The sequence below is a fragment of the Abramis brama genome (assembly GCF_963993115.1).
Source record: "Abramis brama genome assembly, chromosome: 12".
Taxonomy (NCBI): Eukaryota; Metazoa; Chordata; class Actinopteri; order Cypriniformes; family Leuciscidae; genus Abramis; species Abramis brama.
Window position 1 is genome coordinate 15,020,259 of NC_139974.1, and position 17,920 is coordinate 15,038,178.

Below are 17,920 nucleotides of genomic sequence, written 5' to 3' on the forward strand. Positions count from 1 at the left end.
CGTGAGGCAAATGGTGGCCACACCAGATACTGACTCGTTTTCGGATTATCTCGGCAAAGGAGAAGTGCTCACTAACACAGATTTAGACAGATTTGTGAACAATATTTGAGAGAAGTAGGCCTTTTGTGTACATAGAAAAATACTTATATACAGTATATATATATATATATATATATATATATATCCCCACTTTCACAGTCAAGAAAAAAAGTACAATAATTATTACATTTTCAACCTTAAAAGGGAACATATAGTGCCTCCTTGCTGTTCCCTGAGCGTTATTCACAAAATATATATACACACAGACACACACAAACACACATACAGTATACACACAAACACAAACACACACACACACACACATATACATATATACATACACTAAAGCAGTGGTTGCTGCAAAAACAGAAAGAATATAAACTGGAGCCGCAAGTGTTAGTAAGGGTTAGTAAAATGAATACGTTTGAGTGAGTGGAAGCAGATGTGCAGCAATAAATGGAGATGAATTGGCGAATTCTGGAGATGAATTTTTGAGGTGCTTCCTTTCAAAGCTCTATACTGTTCATCAGCTCAGTGTGAAAGAGAGATTGGCAGAGAGAGAGAGAGAGAGAGATAACAAAAACACCAAAAAAGTGAAAGAGGTAAAATGGGACACACTGCCCTATGTAATAACAACTAAAAAATTGATTGTGCATGTAATTATCTACAGTTGTTGACAAAGAAAAACATTCTGGCCCCACAACATTTTCCTTATCACAACACAGCCTCATTCAACAACACAAAGAACATATTATATTGTCATTCATGACAAGACAGTTTGCCTTTGACGAGTGCAACACACTCAGATGTACTCAGATAAAGAGTAGAAAAAAAGGAGGGGACAGGTTACAGTGAAAATATTTTTCAACAAGAGAGCAAAGCCATGATGTGGTATGATGCATAAAGTCTCTCTGCAATGACTGACGTACTGCGGTTATACTGACAAATAATCCATGCAAAGTTCTCAACAGAGCACACATACAATCCAAAATTTCACATTCTAACTCCTTTTATCCTATGATTTGAGCACAATGGCCATGTTTTTTTAGCTCCGGCAAAACTAATGCATTTTGACCCAGTTTCATGTCATGCTTGAATAAATTAAATGCTTTTCATTTCCTCTCCATTTCAAGGTGTTTTTTTTTTTTTATCATTAATTTCATCTGACTTCAAAAACACACATCATTGTATGCATAGTTTTTGGGGGATGTCCATTTTACTTCATTATTTTTCCTATAAGAGAATCATGGAGGGGGGGAAAATCCCTTTCCAGTTTTTCTGATTTTCCATTTGAGAAAAAGACCCCAGTAATACACTGTGTCTTCTCGAACGATGTCTCATGCTGTTCTCAGAAATGACAAAATACCCAGTCTGCAATCAAAAGTCAGATTTTCATAAGATTATAATATGATCTGAAACATTTTTTTATAAAACTCATTCAAAGGCTATAAGCTATCCACATTCATTTTATAACTTTATTAATCATATTGTATGTTGACACTTGTAAATGACACTCATTTGTGTTCCTTCTATAATTTTAAGGGGAAACATCTGAGACAAATGCTTCATTGAAACAGAACCGAGTTATGAAAGAGCAATAAAGCTCTTATGGCATTATAAATAACATAGCATGATAATCATAAATGGACTCTTTGTTTGTTCTATGGGATAATTGAAACGTTGCCTATCAGGTTCAGCGTGTAGATATCAGGATGCCATTTTAGTAAAGAACATCAGAACAACTGAAGAAGTTTAAAAGGTGAAACAAGTGAATAAAGCTGGAAGTTTTAGATCATGATTCGAACTTCTTGTGTTTAGTGCAAAATACCGTTCCTAAATAACCTCCCACGCATTCAAATGAGGACCAAACAAGCGCGTTTTAAAGCAGTGATGACAGAGGTTTTAATCCGTGACGCGGGCTCGCGCGCATCAAAAGAATCGCGCGCAATTGCGCGTGGGCTCCGCTCTTTATGGCACGAGCCGTACAGGTATAAAACCAGACGACACACGACACAGAATGCAGAAAATCAGAGAAGTCGAGACCCACCGAGCAAGAAGTGCAATCAAGACCTCATACAAGGAAAAGTAAGTGCACCATTTATATAATGCTTTTACATTATTTGGAAGCTTTATTTGATTAAGTTTTATTTATTTTAGAAAGTAATTAAATGTAGCTTTTATGAAATATCTCTATTATGCTAGTAATATTAAATATCGCTATTAATACCATAAAACATAATTTCTAGTTTAATGCAGACCACAGTCCAGCCCAAACGTCTTCTGTTAAGATTTGTGATTATATGAGTTAGTTTTTAGAACATTAGATTACGTATTAGCACAAACACTTTTGTTTTATTATTATTATTATTATTTATTTATTTTTTTTATCTCAGATGCATCCAAACATGAAAATGTGGATCGGTTGGGCAGCGTGCGCCTTCCTCTTGTTCGCCTGCTTGGGAACTCTTACGGAAGGGTATCCAACAAAACCTGACAACCCTGGAGAGGAGGCACCTGCAGAGGAGCTCGCCAAGTATTATTCTGCACTAAGACACTACATCAACCTCATAACAAGGCAGAGGTGAGCTCTTTACGTTTACGTATAATAATTAGGCTACTTCTCAAAAGAATTGGATGGAAATGTTTAAAAATTCTTTCTCAAGTTGTTCCTTTTCTTTCTTCTCTCAACAACATCGCTTAGCCTATTTTTTTGACCGACAAAAGTTAATCTGTAGCCTATTTTAAAAACCCCAAAATGGGCTTTCTACCTTGAAGCAACTGCATGGGGACTGGAAAACTATAGTTCCATTTCTTTCTTTTCAAAAGCACTGGATTAATCCATAGATAAACCCCCGCTGACTCTCTAATTGACTGCGCACTACACAGCGCTTAAAATGTGTTTAACAGCGGGATGTGGTTTTGTACTTACTAAAATTCATCGCTGATTGCCCTTCTTTAATTATTGACGTGACGAAATACACAGTTTTGAAAGCAAGCGAAGTAACAAAGAGAAATAGGCTACTAAGGAACGGTTACAAATAAACTCAAATCCCTTCGCATAACTAAAGTAGCCTATTGTTTTCCTTCCGCTTAAAGAAAAAGGAAGAACATAGATTAGACTGCACGTGGAAATGGAAACGATGCACTTCATTCTAAGCGTAAACTTTAGTTGTGGGAATCAAGTTTAAATTGACATTGGGATCTATGTTATCTAGAATGGGGGCAGGAATATTGTTTCATATTAGTATTAATGAGCTCATGTTTTAGCTTCATTTTCGTAGTTTCAGTAACTAGTTCTTTACAGTCAGTTAGTGCGTATTATTTTACTCCACGGTAAGTAGAAATCGTGAAGAAAGTTGATGTTTTACAAATGTTAAGCGCAAAAAGACAAAATGATTTTACAAAAGTTAACTCCACTCATAAGTAGCCCACTGTATCATTCTTACACTGCTGTGATTTTGATGTATTTGTTCTGTTTGACAGGTATGGCAAAAGGTCCAGCGCTGACACCTTAATATCAGACCTTCTGATTGGTGAAACAGAGTCCCATCCTCAGACCAGGTAAGGCTTATAAACTGACTTTAGACAGCTTATAATTAATTAATTATTCTTTTATGACAATGTTATTATCATAGTGTTCCATTCACCATTCTTAAGTAGCTAAACAATAAAAACATCAAGTGTAACAGTGAACACTTTATTGTGTAAAAAGTTTTTTGTTGTTGTTTGATTATAAGAATTTATGGCTGTTTATCCACAGATATGAGGACCATTTGGTGTGGTGATCTCAGCAATTGTGTTAACACAGTCATATCCATGTGTCATCCTGTTATATGGTCACCAAATCTCATCAAATTGAAATCTTCTGTATCATCAAGATCAACAACTTTCTGTGAAGTACCACAGCCATAATCAGAATAGTGAAAACACTGCAGAACATTCAAATCCTTATGTCTGTACCAGTGTGCGTCTATGTGAAATGCTAAGATATGGTTCCACTGAATATGGCCTTGTTGACGTGTGCCCGCTCTGGACTCATCAGAGATCAGTCAGCCGCCCAACAAGACAATTGTACAGAGACTTACTGTGTCTATGCGTGTTGTGTCCATTGTAATCCCAAATATCAAAAGAGAACATTACTAACTGTACAGTATAACAGTGCTAATAAAGTTCACTATATTTGAATGAGTCGTCTTTGTTTCCTGTGTTCTCCTTTCAATAAAAACATATCAGTCAAGTTTAAGAATACTCAGAGCTTAATACAATTGTTTCCTGGCAGTTTCCAAAAAAAAAAAAAGAAAAAAGAAAAAAAAAGGTAAATTAGAAAAAAACATATTAAAAGTTATAGTAGGCTATATTTTAAAAACAGCCCTTCCTTAAACAATTCTCTAGAGCTTCATTGTTCTGAGGCTAAATGTTTCAAGGTTGATTGAAGTTGTTCAATTTTAAATGGCAACAAATGGCCCGTTGGTCATATTGGTTGTTTCGATTGATCAGGAAGTGATCTTTATAAATTAGAAAAAGTCCATGGCACAATTACTGATATACTTTGGACATTAAAGGTGCCGTAAAAGGCACTTACATTCATCATGCAGGTGACGAAAATGTGACGTTCAAAGCATTAAAATTGTATAAGAGCTGATCCACATCATATGCAAATGTTTGCTTTTCAAGGCTTCAATGTTTTATTATCTTCTTCAATGTTTTATTATCTTCAGGTTTGACTCTACTTGTCACGTATAGCTCCTGGTCTATCCCTAGTTAACACTTTATGTAATTGACTTTTTGTCTAGGTCATGTATTTCATTTCCTGTTTCCTGTCATAGTAATTGTGCCTATTTCACCTGTCCTTCGTTAACCAGTGCATATATTTTCAGTGTGTAGTTTAGTCCGACTGTTAGAGTACTACTCTCTATCTATACACATGTGTAGAAGGATCTGGACACACTATCCACCCGGTTGCCATTGCCACACAAACTACAACGTTAGCCACAAAGGCTATTCCCTGGCATTTACGAATATGTCAATATCTCTTCCATGGGATTATGGGATAGTAGTGTCCATCAGATGTGTACTAAAGAATCTAAGCAGAAGAATAGGTCACATATGGGAATTTTCCATGTTATGAATACTGCATATTCTGTATTGCTTTTTGCATACTACAGGGTAGGTTGTGTCTCAATCAAACCTAGTTCAAAAGTAAGCGCATAGCTGGGAGTTTTGTAGGACTGTCCCATTGTCAAAATCAATCCCAGTGCACTGAAATGCTTGCGGTCAAAGAATTTCAACAGTGCAAAGCAAAAATGTAATATGTAATATAACAGTAATATAAATTGCATACTGCTTACTATTTTTAAAAGTAGTATGCGAAAGTGTACATCAACAGCAATATTGTCAAATGACCTCATTAAATTGCATGCTTAATTGTGAGTGGTGTTCAGTTGCATATACAGCATATTTTGGGAAATAGTGATCCAGGTATTCCATGCATTGAATACAAAATTTGCATACTATGCACAGTACGTACTACAGAAATAGTACAAGTAGTAGCCATGTTAGTGATCTATTCTGGACATAGTCTATTTATCGTTATTATTCCTTACTGACATGGTTATGTTGTGTATGTCTGTAAGCAGATGATTTTAGTATCAATTTGATTCAGTTTGGATTATACAGACTACTTTGTGGATGGCAAGGGGTACGTTACAAGTTATAATAAAAACATGGATTCAACTGTTCAAAATGGGCTGTATAATCTGATCGTATAGTGATCCAACTTTCAGAGGTTTACTTGTCACTGCCAGCACATGCTATCAAAAAAATAACAGTTTACATGCCCACACAAAAAAAGTGGTGGAGCCCTTTGTCCAAATCCCTAAAGAGATAGGCCTACTACTCATACAACATTGATGCATTTACTGATGCTAGGGGTGCAGATACCTTCACTAAACGCCTCTGTCCTGCACCAGAGACACTCTCTCCATGAGACATTTAACAACACTAGTAGACTAGTCACTAGAGAAAACTTCAAAAATATTTTGTAGAAAGTGCGCCCTCTTGTGTGCGTTTGAGCATCCAGTCTCTTGCTTGTCCATTTTCGTAAAGCTGTCACCTTTATAGTCTTGCAAATTTTATTTATATGAATAAGTCAAAATTATATATTATAATAGGTATAAACTCATATCTCTTTCCCCCTAAAAAAGTTAAGAGATAAAAGAGAGCTCTCTATTGCAACTTACAAACCCCATTTTCAGAAAAGTTGGGACATTTTGTCAAATGCAATAATAATCAAGAATCTGTGATTTGTCAATTCTCTTAAACCTTAATTTGTTTAACTGAAAAATGTTCAAATAAAATATTTCCAATGTTTTCACTGACCAACTTAATTGTATTTTGTAAAAATAATTTTTATTTTATTTTGGTGGCTGCTACAAACTCCAAAAAAGTTGGGACAGAGGCATGATTACCACTGCGTCACATCACCTTTCCTTTTAAATACACGTTTTAATCATTTGGGAATTAAGAATACTAACTGTTGCGGTTTTGCAAGTTGAATTTTTGCCTAATCTCACCTAATATAAAACATCTGCTCAACAGTCCGTGGTCGTCGTTGTCTGATTCTCCTTTTTTCATGATAAGCCATACATTTTCAATAAGAGACAGATCTGGACTGCAGTCAAGCACATCCACTCTATGGTGTAAAGTGTGTAAGAAACCACTGTTGTAGAACATGCTGAATGAGGCCTGGCATTGTCTTGCTTCCCAGGAAAGATGTCATCTTGATGGCAGTTTATGTCTCTGTACAATCCAAATATACACGTGATGCACTGAAGCACCTCATACCATGACAGATGTTTGCTCTTGCACCTGTCACTGATGATAGTCTGGATGGTCCCTTTCTTCTAAATGGGACTGAAAACTCAGTCAGCTTTTTTTTCTTCCAAAAACAAGCTGAAACATGGACACAACTGATCGCAGCACACATTTCCACTGTCTTTTAGACCATCCGAGATGAGCTCAGGCCCAGAGAACTCAGCAGCATCTCTGCATTAAACAGTATTTCTCCTTGCGCTACAGAGATTCAAGTTGCATTTCTTGATGCAGCGTCAGACTGTGTTAAGTGACAAGTTTTCAAAAACCTCAGAGCCCATGTGGATATATTTAACAGAGCAGCAAGATGGTTTCTCATGCAGTGCCGTATGAGGGCTCAAAGGTTACGCACATTCAACAGAGGTTTCTTGCCTTGCCCTACATGTACTTGTAGATTTCTCTGCATTCCCCGAATCTATTCACAATATTATGTATTGTAAATGGTGAAAGACATAATGTCATGAAACAGAAGGATTCACACAGGTAAAGTAATCAACAGGTTTATTTGCAGAAGTATGTGATCGCAACGATGGAAGCAGGTGAGTAACTGATGAATATAGTGTTCAGGATGGATAACTGGATGAGTAAGGGTCTTATCTGTTGCAGGTTCGGAAATGGAGATTGATGCAGATGACTGAAGACGGATGAAGGAAGCAGATGACTGAAGACAAATCGTTCTGGAAGGTATCGTGAAAAGGTATCGTGAAAAGGTATCGTGAAAAGGTATCGTGAAAAGGTATCGTGAAAAGGTATCGTGAAAAGGTATCGTGAAAAGGTATCGTGAAAAGGTATCGTGAAAAGGTATCGTGAAAAGGTATCGTGAAAAGGTATCGTGAAAAGGTATCGTGAAAAGGTATCGTGAAAAGGTATCGTGAAAAGGTATCGTGAAAAGGTATCGTGAAAAGGTAAATGTTCTTTGAGGGAACAACGAGACCAGACAATGGTGAACTGCACTGGGAAGTGTTATATAGTGCTGGGTGATGATCAGTGAAGATTGGTGACAGGTGACGGTGATTAGTACTCTGGTGACTGTGGAGTGGGTGGAGTGTAGAGGTCTGGTGCTGTCGATGTTGTTGACTCTGTGACACATAAATTCTTTGCAATCTTGCATTGAGAAATGTGATTTTTGAATTGTTTGAAAATTCTCTCATGATAATTGGCACAAAGAACCATAACCCATCTTTGCTTGCAAAGAGTGAGAAGCTCTCTACAGTCAATCATATATATGAGTAATATACACTGCTCAAAAAAATAAAGGGAACACTTTTTAATCAGAGAATAGCATCAAGTCAGTTAAACTCCTGGGATATTGATCTGGTCAGTTAAGTAACAGAGGGGGTTGGTAATCAGTTTCAGCTGCTTTAGTGTTAATGAAATTAACAGCAGGTGCACTAGATGGGCAACAGTGAGACAACCCCCAAAACAGGAATGGTTTTACAGGTGGAGGCCACTGACATTTTTTCCCTACTCATCTTTTCAGACTGTTTTTCACCAGTTTTGCATTTGGCTAGGGTCAGTGTCACTACTGGTAGCATGAGGCGATACCTGGACCCTACAGAGGTTGCGCAGGCAGTCCAGCTCCTTCAGGATGGCTCATCAATACGTGCCATTGCCAGAAGGTTTACTGTGTCTCCCAGCACAGTCTCAAGAGCATGGAGGAGATTCCAGGAAGACAGACAGCTACTCTAGGAGAGCTGGACAGGGCGGTAGAAGGTCCTTAACCCATCAGCAGGACCGGTATCTTCTCCTTTGTGCGAGGAGGAACATGATGAGCACTGCCAGAACCCTACAAAATGACCTCCAGCAGGCCACTGGTGTGAATGTCTCTGACCAAACAATCAGAAACAGACTTCATGAGGGTGGCCTGAGGGCCCGACGGCCTCTAGTGGGCCCTGTGCTCACTGCCCAGCACCAGGGAGCTCGATTGGCATTTCCCATTGAACACCAGAATTGGCAGGTCCGCCACTGGTGCCCTGTGGTTTTCACAAATGAGAGCAGGTTCACCATGAGCACGTGACAGACAGGAAAGGGTCTGGAGAAGCCGTGGAGAATGTTATGCTGCCTGTAACATCGTTCAGCATGACCGGTTTGGTGGTGGGTCAGTGAGGGTCTGGGGAGGCATATCCATGGAGGGACGCACAGACCTCTGCAGGCTAGACAATGGCACCCTGACTGCCATTAGGTATTGGGATGAAATCCTTGGATCCATTGTCAGACCCTATGCTGGTGCAGTGGGTCCTGGGTTCCTCCTGGTGCACAACAATGCCCGGCCTCATGTGGCGAGAGCATGCAGGCAGTTCCTGGAGGATGAAGGAATGATACCATTGAAGGGCCACCACGCTCACCTGACCTACATCCAATAGAACACCTCTGGGACATTGTGTTTCGGTCCATCTGACATCACCTGGTTGCACCTCAGACTGTCCAGGAGCTCAGTGATGCGCTGGTCCAGATCTGGGAGGAAATACCCCAGGACACCATCCGTCGTCTCAGTAGGAGCATGTCCCGACGTTGTCAGGCATGCATACAAGCACGTGGGGGCCATACAAACTACTGAGAACCATTTTGAGTTGCTGCAATAAAATTTCAGCAAAATTGACAAGCCTGCTGCATCATTTTTTCACTTAGATTTCCGGGGTGTCTTTGAATTCAATCCTCTGTAGGTTGATTATTTTCATTTCCATCAAACGATGTGGCATCCTTTTGTTCATAACACATTACCCAGTTCATATTAGTATAGATATCCAGCATGATATTTTTCCCCATTGAGATCTGATGTGTTTTCAAAGTGTTCCTTTAATTTTTTTGAGCAGTGTATATGAGGATACCCTCACCTATTAGGCTACCAATTCACTTGCTCATTGTAGACTGTTTCAAAATCAGCTTTGGATATTATATAATCTTTCACTTTAATTTTGCCTCTGTCCCAACTTTTTGGGAGTGTGTTGCAGCCATCAAAATCAAAATTTGTTTATATTTACAAAATACAATGATGTTGGTCAGTGAAAACATTGTACTTTTGTCAGTTAAAAAAAAGGTTCAAGAGAATTAACACATCACAGAGTGTGGTTTTTATTGCATTTTGCAAAATGTCCCAACTTTTCTGAAAATGGGGTTGTACAATTTGCCTGTTAAATACAATGCAAATTGTATGGGAAAACAAATCATCCTGTCTCATTTGTCCTTGTGTAGTCGAGGGATTTTAGTCGTTGACTAATATGATTTTTATTATATTAAAAGTCATTCTAATATGTTTATCCACAAAGGTGAACTCTACTCATTCTTAGCTACTAAATAAGACACAATCTCATAACATGTCTTTACAGTTGGTTGCGGAAGCTGCCTGTTAGGGTGTGGGGTAGGTTTAGGACAGGCATGTCCAAACTATGTCCTGGAGGGCCACTGTCCAGCAGAGTTTAGCTCTCACTTGCCTCAACACTCCTGTCTGGAAGTTTCAAGTATGCCTAGTAAGACTTTGATTAGCTTCATGTGTGTTTAATTGGGGTTGGAGCTAAACTTTGCAGGACAGATAGGAGCAGGATTGGACACCCCTGGGGTAGGGGTAAGTTTCTGTTGTAGCAATTCACCTTTAGAAACGCCCTACCTTTCCGACCTGCAGATACCCCTGTCTCGCATAATCTGCCGCGAGAGGGCGAGACGCGAACCCAGAGCGCGTTCTGATTGGTCCATTCGCACCGACGTCACTCGAAAGGCGAGGCTTAGCGTTTGATTGGCATTGTGTGTGTCCGAATAGTTAGCCACGGGACCCACGACCACTGAAAGCTTTGAATATCTGACCGGGACAACCGGAGCTCTAACTCGGAACAACCTAGGTGAGTGCAGTGATCATATTGTTTACGAAGTGCGGAATCGGAGCAAGCTGTGTTTCATTTTAAAGTATCATTGCACGTGCTGGAGAGAGACACTTTTGAGTAGAAATGACTTTGCCTTCGGAAGTCCAGCCCCCAGCTGTCCTTTTTAGTGTGCGTGAATTGTGCGTGTTGTAGCCTATGTGCACGCGCACTGTGTGTGAGTGTTTGGAGAGCCACCAGGTTCGGTCACTGATGGGCGATCAGTGACTATGTACTTCTCATCTGTCCAGTGTCCCGTTATGGTTCAGGTGGAACAGGTTAAGTCTGTTTTGCGCTTTGAACATAAAACAAAAATGGCCGCGCGTGTGAAAACATCTGCAACAAATAGTTTTTAAATGCATAGCATAGGATAGAGAATCTTTTGCCAGTAATATATTTCGTTCGCCTCGTTCTGCTGATATTGATCTGTTTCTGCCCATCCGGTGGTATCGTTCATGGACTGAACGTCCCGCGCTGCAGTTTTGATGGAGCGGAGCTTGACAAAATTTTCTTTGGGAATGTCACACAACTTCTTAAATTTTAATAGAATACATTCGCGATTGTCAATTGATTCGAGTTTGACTTTACGTGAAACAAGACTTTGTAGGTAGGCCTATTCTGTAGGAAGAGGACACGGCGGATGTCCTTGCGCATTTGAGCTTATTTCGGTCTTATTTCGGTCTTAATTGTGTCGTTTTAAAGACACCTGTCGGTTGTCAATGTTTCAACTGAGCATAATATGTGTACAGTCTAGCTTAATATCTGTCTTAGCTCATAATTACGCAGTGTCCTACTCCCACCCGAACCCTGGACATCTGCCCGTGTAAACATTTCTGGGAAGTGACCGGGGAATCCCTCTACGTCATTACGCAGAAGACTTGGGGTTCCAAAGGGGCGTGGCTTCAATTACCTGTAAATATCAGAAAACATTAGAGCAAGACTCTGGTCTTTATTATTTTCACCCTTCCACAATTTTCCATTTAAATAATCTGTTAAATAAAATGCTTTGATTTTTTTCTTGTCAAAATGTCTTTTAATTCATACATTTTACCTAATTAAATACTTATCCAAGGTAAATCTGTCTTAATTATTTGCATAGTAGAATTTTGTCCATGGCATTTTAGTTTATGCTATATAAATGATCTCAAGTACTTGATCAGTGTTGTGTTATAAATGGAATGTTATAAATGTAATTTATTAATTCAATTCTACATCCAAAAATGTAAATATGCTGATTATAAGTCTCTCTTCACAGTTTTTATGAAAAAAAATGAAACTTCATGTAGACACAATATCAAATCTGTCAACAAGGACAATCAAACATCTAACATTTGCTTATTTGCTTGCTAACATTTTTACCATTTTCACTTTGCTATCTTTACTTTGTAGGCTATGCTATGCTATTACATTTTGTATTATATTTTTTTTACATAACATCTGCCTTCAACCCAATAGGAAAAATTATATTGTATTAAAAATATGAAGCATAAAAAACACAAATGAAAACAATAGATATTGTTAATATTTTATAGAATGATTTTAGATGATGAAAATTGTTGTTGTGGCTTTTCATTATTTGTTTTGCTTTTGGCACAATCAGCGTAATCCTCTTATTTGCAGGGCACTTCATCATGCAAACTGACCTACATATTCATGCAAGTGAATAAGTGTGTGTCTGTGTGTAATGAGGGGGTTTGCAATGTGCCGTTCCCTTTGTTCAGAGACGAGCGTGTGTGCGCTCCATCAAGTTCAGTAATTATCAAGTATTGAGACGTCAGCAGCGCAGACTGTGGGATGGACATTAGGCTGTTGGCAAAGCCATGTTACCAGTCCCTCTTTATGAGAACCGATCTGCAGAGACATTCATAATAGCTGGTGTGCACAAACTTTAATGGATGCATATCCCGCTAAATTAGAAAAATGTGATAAATAATATATTTGTTATGTGTTTTATGATGGTGTCTTCTAGTGCTCTTATTTTGACACTCAGAATATTTTCTGGACACATTTTGTCTTTAAAGTTGGCATGAAACGGAAGTTGTGATAGTCTTTTCTTCCCAATTGTGATGTATATCCAAGTGAAACAGCTTCTCAAACAAGAAAAAAAATGTAGGGCGGAACTTGATTTTGTCCTTTGGGAATTGTTGGATGGTTGTGGTTTGCTATTGTTGTGATCTCATGTGAGTGACAGGTTGTACCACCCTCATGTAGGTAAACGTCATCAGAGAAGAGAAGAAATGTGCTGCCTCCAAGTAGGAGGGGGAGTTATTTTCATTAAAATGTATGAGGGCACATGAATTAAAAATAATAATAATGATGTGCACAGATAGCCTAAATCAATAATAGTAAAATACTGCAATATTCCATAAAACATATGAATTGTCAATTTTGATTTCATGGTGACTTCAAAAGCTTGCAAAAATATGCCTTTTTATAGTAGTAGCATGTCAAAGTTCAACAAGGACAGAAGCTCACACACACAGTAGAAGATTTCTTACAAAAAACACTATTTAGAGGACAAATGCAGTAGATAGAATCATTTTGTAGACAGAAAACATTTTTGTCTTTGTCTCTCCTTGTTGGTCTTTGATATGTTTTTTGAGTTTATACACCAAAGTAATTTTTATCTACTAACTCCTTCAGTATTTGGCACAGATGTTCTATGGCTTTTTTTTTGCTGTTTTCACTATAGTAGTAACATGTAAACAAAATTCACAGAAATAGCACAGAGATTCACTGAAGCTTTCAGAATTACACAGTCCCTCGACTCGAGAATCCATCTTATTTCAACATGTATGTTGGCTACCTATTTTTATCTGTCATGTAATATGCATAGCACACTCTCCAGCTTCTTTACTTGACATGAAAGTGCCTACAGTCTAGGAAAGGTTCTATATAGAACCTTAAAGGGTTCTGTCAGGCAGTTCATAATCATATAAAACCTTTTAGGGGTTTCCTTCATGAGATCTGTAACGCTCTAATCCAAGGAAGACGACGATTATGAAGATATAACATGGGTTTATTAACACAACACAGAACGAGATAGCCAACATGCGAGAAAGCGTGTAAACAAACACAAACAATAACGGACAACTGAAGAGTGCACAAGAAGGAACTTAAATACATGATGATGACAAAATAACGAACAGCTGGGATAATTAGTGTTAGTGTCCATGGTAACTGATGAGTGGCGGAAAAACAAACAAAAAAACATGTGAATGAATGAAAACAAACTACAAATCCATGGCAACTAAAACTAAACATAATGGTGACAGTATTTCCCCCTCTGGCAAGGCGCGACCTCATGCCGTAAATGAAGGACGAGCAGAGGGAGGGCTGGAGGGGTTTTTGGAGGAGGACAAAGATGTAGCAAAGAGATGGTGACGGAAGGATGGCGACGATTCCCTGGCGGCGATGATGGAAAAAGTCAGATGGCACAGACCCAGAGCTCTCCAGTGCTGACAGTCCATGGTGGAGTGGAGGGAGGAGCCTAGGTGGTGTCGAGGCTGACGAAACCTGGGGGACGACCGACGGAGACGTGGCCGATGGATCCACAGGTGACATCGCTGGTACTGGAGACAAAGGCGATGCCACAGTGACGTTAGTTGAAGGCAGAGCTAGAGTACCTGAGGGCTCAGGTGGAGCTGGTGTGACACGATACAGCAGTAGGGGTGGAGGGACGAAGCGCAGCGGACTGCCCGTAAGTCCTTGGCAGAAGTAGGGTGACGACTGTACAAGGGGGAACTGGCAGGACGAGGGAACCTGGTGAAGCCACAATGCTGAGGGTCTCCGGTGGAGCCGACAGGTCGACAGGCCGAGATGGAGCGAAGAGGACATAGGCCGGAGGATTTTCTCGCATGGGCGCTGCAGGTAGACTACAGGGACTCCCCGGAGACAGCGCAGGGCTGTAGACATCCAGCAACAGTGGGGCTGGAGGACTGGCTGAGCTTCACGGTGACACAAAACTTGACAGAAAAACGGTAAGAATAACACAGTCCATGTAGAATGATGAAATGAGGATCTCATAGTTCATACAGTCATTGGTGTTGTTCAAAAACAGCGATGATGAAGGTACCTGGTGGGATAGGGTGGGAGCCGATACTTCCTCATTGAAGTCTATCAGCCAATTATCATCCTCCGTAGTCACGACTCCCTCATCCGTTGATGTCGCGGGTTCACACCCCTGGTCAGACTCATGATGGAGCTCCACTTCCGGGGCAAGGGTCCTCTTCTCCTCTGGGTCTGACTGATGTGTCGCGGCGGGTGTAAGCTCTCCGTCTGTCGGGGGCTCACACGAATTTTCCGCGGTCTGTGTGGCTGTGTCCTGGATCGGGGACGGACGCTCTATAGAAACCGGATGATGGCTTCTTTCCAGTTCAGACCAGTGGTGTCTGGGAGGTCAACAGGATGGTGATCCAGAACACTTCAGGGTCTCGTAGTCGAAGGGGAGGGAGATGGCGAGACGGTAAAACTCCTCTGAAAATGATAAATTCATGACTCTTGGCCACAAACTTCGCAGCGTAATACATCTGGTCCGGTATTCTGTAACGCTCTAATCCAAGGAAGAAGAAGATGATGATGAAGATATAACAAGGAGGATTTATTTACACAACACAGAACAAGATAGCCAACATGTGAGACAGCGTGTAAACATTTAACATTTACCAAACACAAACAATATCGGACAACTGAAGTGTGCACAATGCGGAACTTAAATACATGATGATGACAAAATAACAAACACCTGTGATGATTAGTGTTAGTGTCCATGCTAACTGATGAGTGGCAGGAAAACAAAGACAAAGAAACGTGAATAAACAAACTGAACATAATGGTGACAAGATCATTTTATGAATTTAGTTTTAATTCATTCATTTTGTTTTAATTAGCCTAATTTTTGTATATTGATTGAAGTTAATGAATTAAACAGCTTGAAAACACTGTAAAATATTATCAAAAAGTTATGACAACATGTTTTTACATTACTTTAACTTATCAAAATAAGTTAAGCAATTTTCAACTTTTTTTTATAAGTTTACAAGATTCAACTCATTTTTTAAGTCAGTTTAAATAACTTAAACATCCAAGTTGATTGTACTTACAACTTTTTTGTACAGTGTACTTTATCACTAGAAAAAATCGAAGTAACCTGTTAAACTTGAAAATATTATGATTATAAAATATTAAATATTACCATTTAAGACATTTAATAACGTATAGAAACCCACTGAACCCACTGAAGTTTATGAACACTTTGTCTTCTGACAGTTGTCCCTGTCAATAACACATGAATAACTAAAGCTAAATTTATGTGTGATATTCAAGCAATATGAACATCATATATGGGATATGTCTTAAACATGACATATGGCAAATACCATGCCAATAAATCATCATCATGCATTGCTTTTATAAAGAATACATTTTTAAGATTGTGACATGAGGTGAGCAATGGAGCAGAAGCATAGTGGATTTTGCTTAACACAACAAACCAGCCAACTGCCTTCTGACCTCAAGTAACAGTTCACACAATGACCCCGCTGTATCAGGATCAGGGCTGTGACAGTCTCCGTCCCGACCCAAGAAGAGAAGTGTGTGCGTGATCAGTGTAAAATGGTCTTTCTCTCTATAGATTCGGCACTTGCGTGGAGCAGTAGATGAGAAGTTTGTAGCAGCACGGGGAGGGAGCGGGAACTTCATCGGACACAAGTGAGTCGTGTGTCAGTTTGTGATTGTGGAGTGTTTGTGTGTTCATTGTTCCAATGTTGCTTGATAGTATATGAACAGTAGTGAATGTGACATTGTCTTTACAGCTGGAATCTCATTTATCGGCAGCCATGATCACAGGTAGAGATGTTGAAGTGAGAAGAAGAAAGACTGAGTGTACTTATCTGGCTTGCAACTTACTATGAGTACAAGCACTTTTTTCATAAACCAGTCCTAAAATTGCTGTAAAATAACTGGTTAGTGGTTGGTGATTCAGGTCGCCTATAAAGAGTTGTAGGTATCTGAGAGATGTAAACACAAGAGATACAGTAGGCCTATATAAAGTGATACAGATTAATAAGATATAATTTTAGATATAACACTGTGAAATATGCATGGTCAAGTTTTGAAGATAAACCAACATGCATATAGTCTTTGGTGCCTGGAACCAAAGATGTAAGTAATAAGTAATGTGATGAAATAAAAGAAAATGTGTTTGAGAAATGTTTTGGAAATGTTGAATATGCTGCATAATAATTAATAGTATATTCATTAGAGTCATACATTTGCCACCTTTATGATTCACGGACATTCAAATAGCTGACAGAGGTCATTAAGTCAAAAAGCGACTGTGAAGTACTTATAGTAAATGGTCAAACTGTAATATCCATCATTGTTATGTTTAACCATGAATATCAGTGCACATTTGGGAAGGGGTACATTGTATACAAAAATATATGTATGTAACTCCATTATTTGAAGGTCAGATAAGTCCTCATAGTCTTTCTTCACAGATTTAAGCCTACTAAAATATTTTTTGTAGCTATTGCTAACCAAGAGCAAATGTTCACTAAACATACTAACAGTTGTTGGGAAATCTAAGGTTTTATTTGGGTTTTTAATAATGGTGTCTTTAATAATGTCTATGGGACATGGTAGACATAAAATGCTTCTTAAAGGTACATTCTACAGGCTTAGCTTCACAAATTTGCAAAGGCTCTCCATCTGTAACTTTGAGTTAGCCTCCAAGCTAATACCTTACAAAGATAATGGGCTTTTTCTCCGACTGCAGATTATACGTGAAAGCTAGTGATGATTTGCATGTTCATGGGCTGTCAGATGTAATTTGATAATTCAATGTCTCCTGATATACTTTTGGAATTGTTTTCTCAAATTTATGTTAATAAATAAGTGTGTATAATGATCCAAAATTGCTATTTGGTTAACTAGCTAATGCTAAAGTTTAAAATAGCTGCTAAATTCATCTTCTAAACTCACTGCCACTTTCCTCTGAAATGCATCATTTGAAGCACATGTGCAGTAAACATATGGACCCTTCCTGGAAGTATCTCTCCCCTCAGGCATTATTTGTCACCTTTTTTTCTCCGCCTCTCCAATGAGTCATTTACATACCTGATGCCCGGACGTGCCTTTTCAGCCTGGCTTCAGCAAGC

At 39.0% G+C, this 17,920-nt stretch overlaps 2 protein-coding genes across 4 annotated transcripts in view; both read left to right on the forward strand.

Annotated features, from left to right (window-relative positions):
* The first annotated feature begins 2,044 nt into the window (after nt 1-2,044).
* npy (neuropeptide Y) lies at nt 2,045-4,224 on the forward strand. Its single transcript, XM_084132181.1, has 4 exons — nt 2,045-2,124; nt 2,433-2,620; nt 3,523-3,600; nt 3,800-4,224. The coding sequence occupies exons 2-4, from the start codon at nt 2,433-2,435 to the stop codon at nt 3,822-3,824; spliced, it is 291 nt and encodes a 96-aa protein (XP_083988307.1). The 5' UTR covers nt 2,045-2,124; the 3' UTR covers nt 3,825-4,224.
* A 6,388-nt stretch (nt 4,225-10,612) lies between these two features.
* Nucleotides 10,613-17,920, forward strand: part of pals2b (protein associated with LIN7 2, MAGUK p55 family member b) — a 33,488-nt gene continuing 26,180 nt past the window's right edge. The window contains exons 1-3 of one of the 3 annotated variants that reach the window (XM_084131475.1): nt 10,640-10,742; nt 16,393-16,469; nt 16,574-16,607. In XM_084131475.1, the coding sequence (XP_083987601.1) occupies nt 16,598-16,607 (10 nt within the window). In that variant the 5' untranslated portion in view covers nt 10,640-10,742; nt 16,393-16,469; nt 16,574-16,597. Of the gene's footprint in view, nt 10,743-16,392; nt 16,470-16,573; nt 16,608-17,920 lie in introns of all 3 variants that reach the window. The other 2 variants (XM_084131476.1, XM_084131477.1) reach the window with 2 other exon arrangements.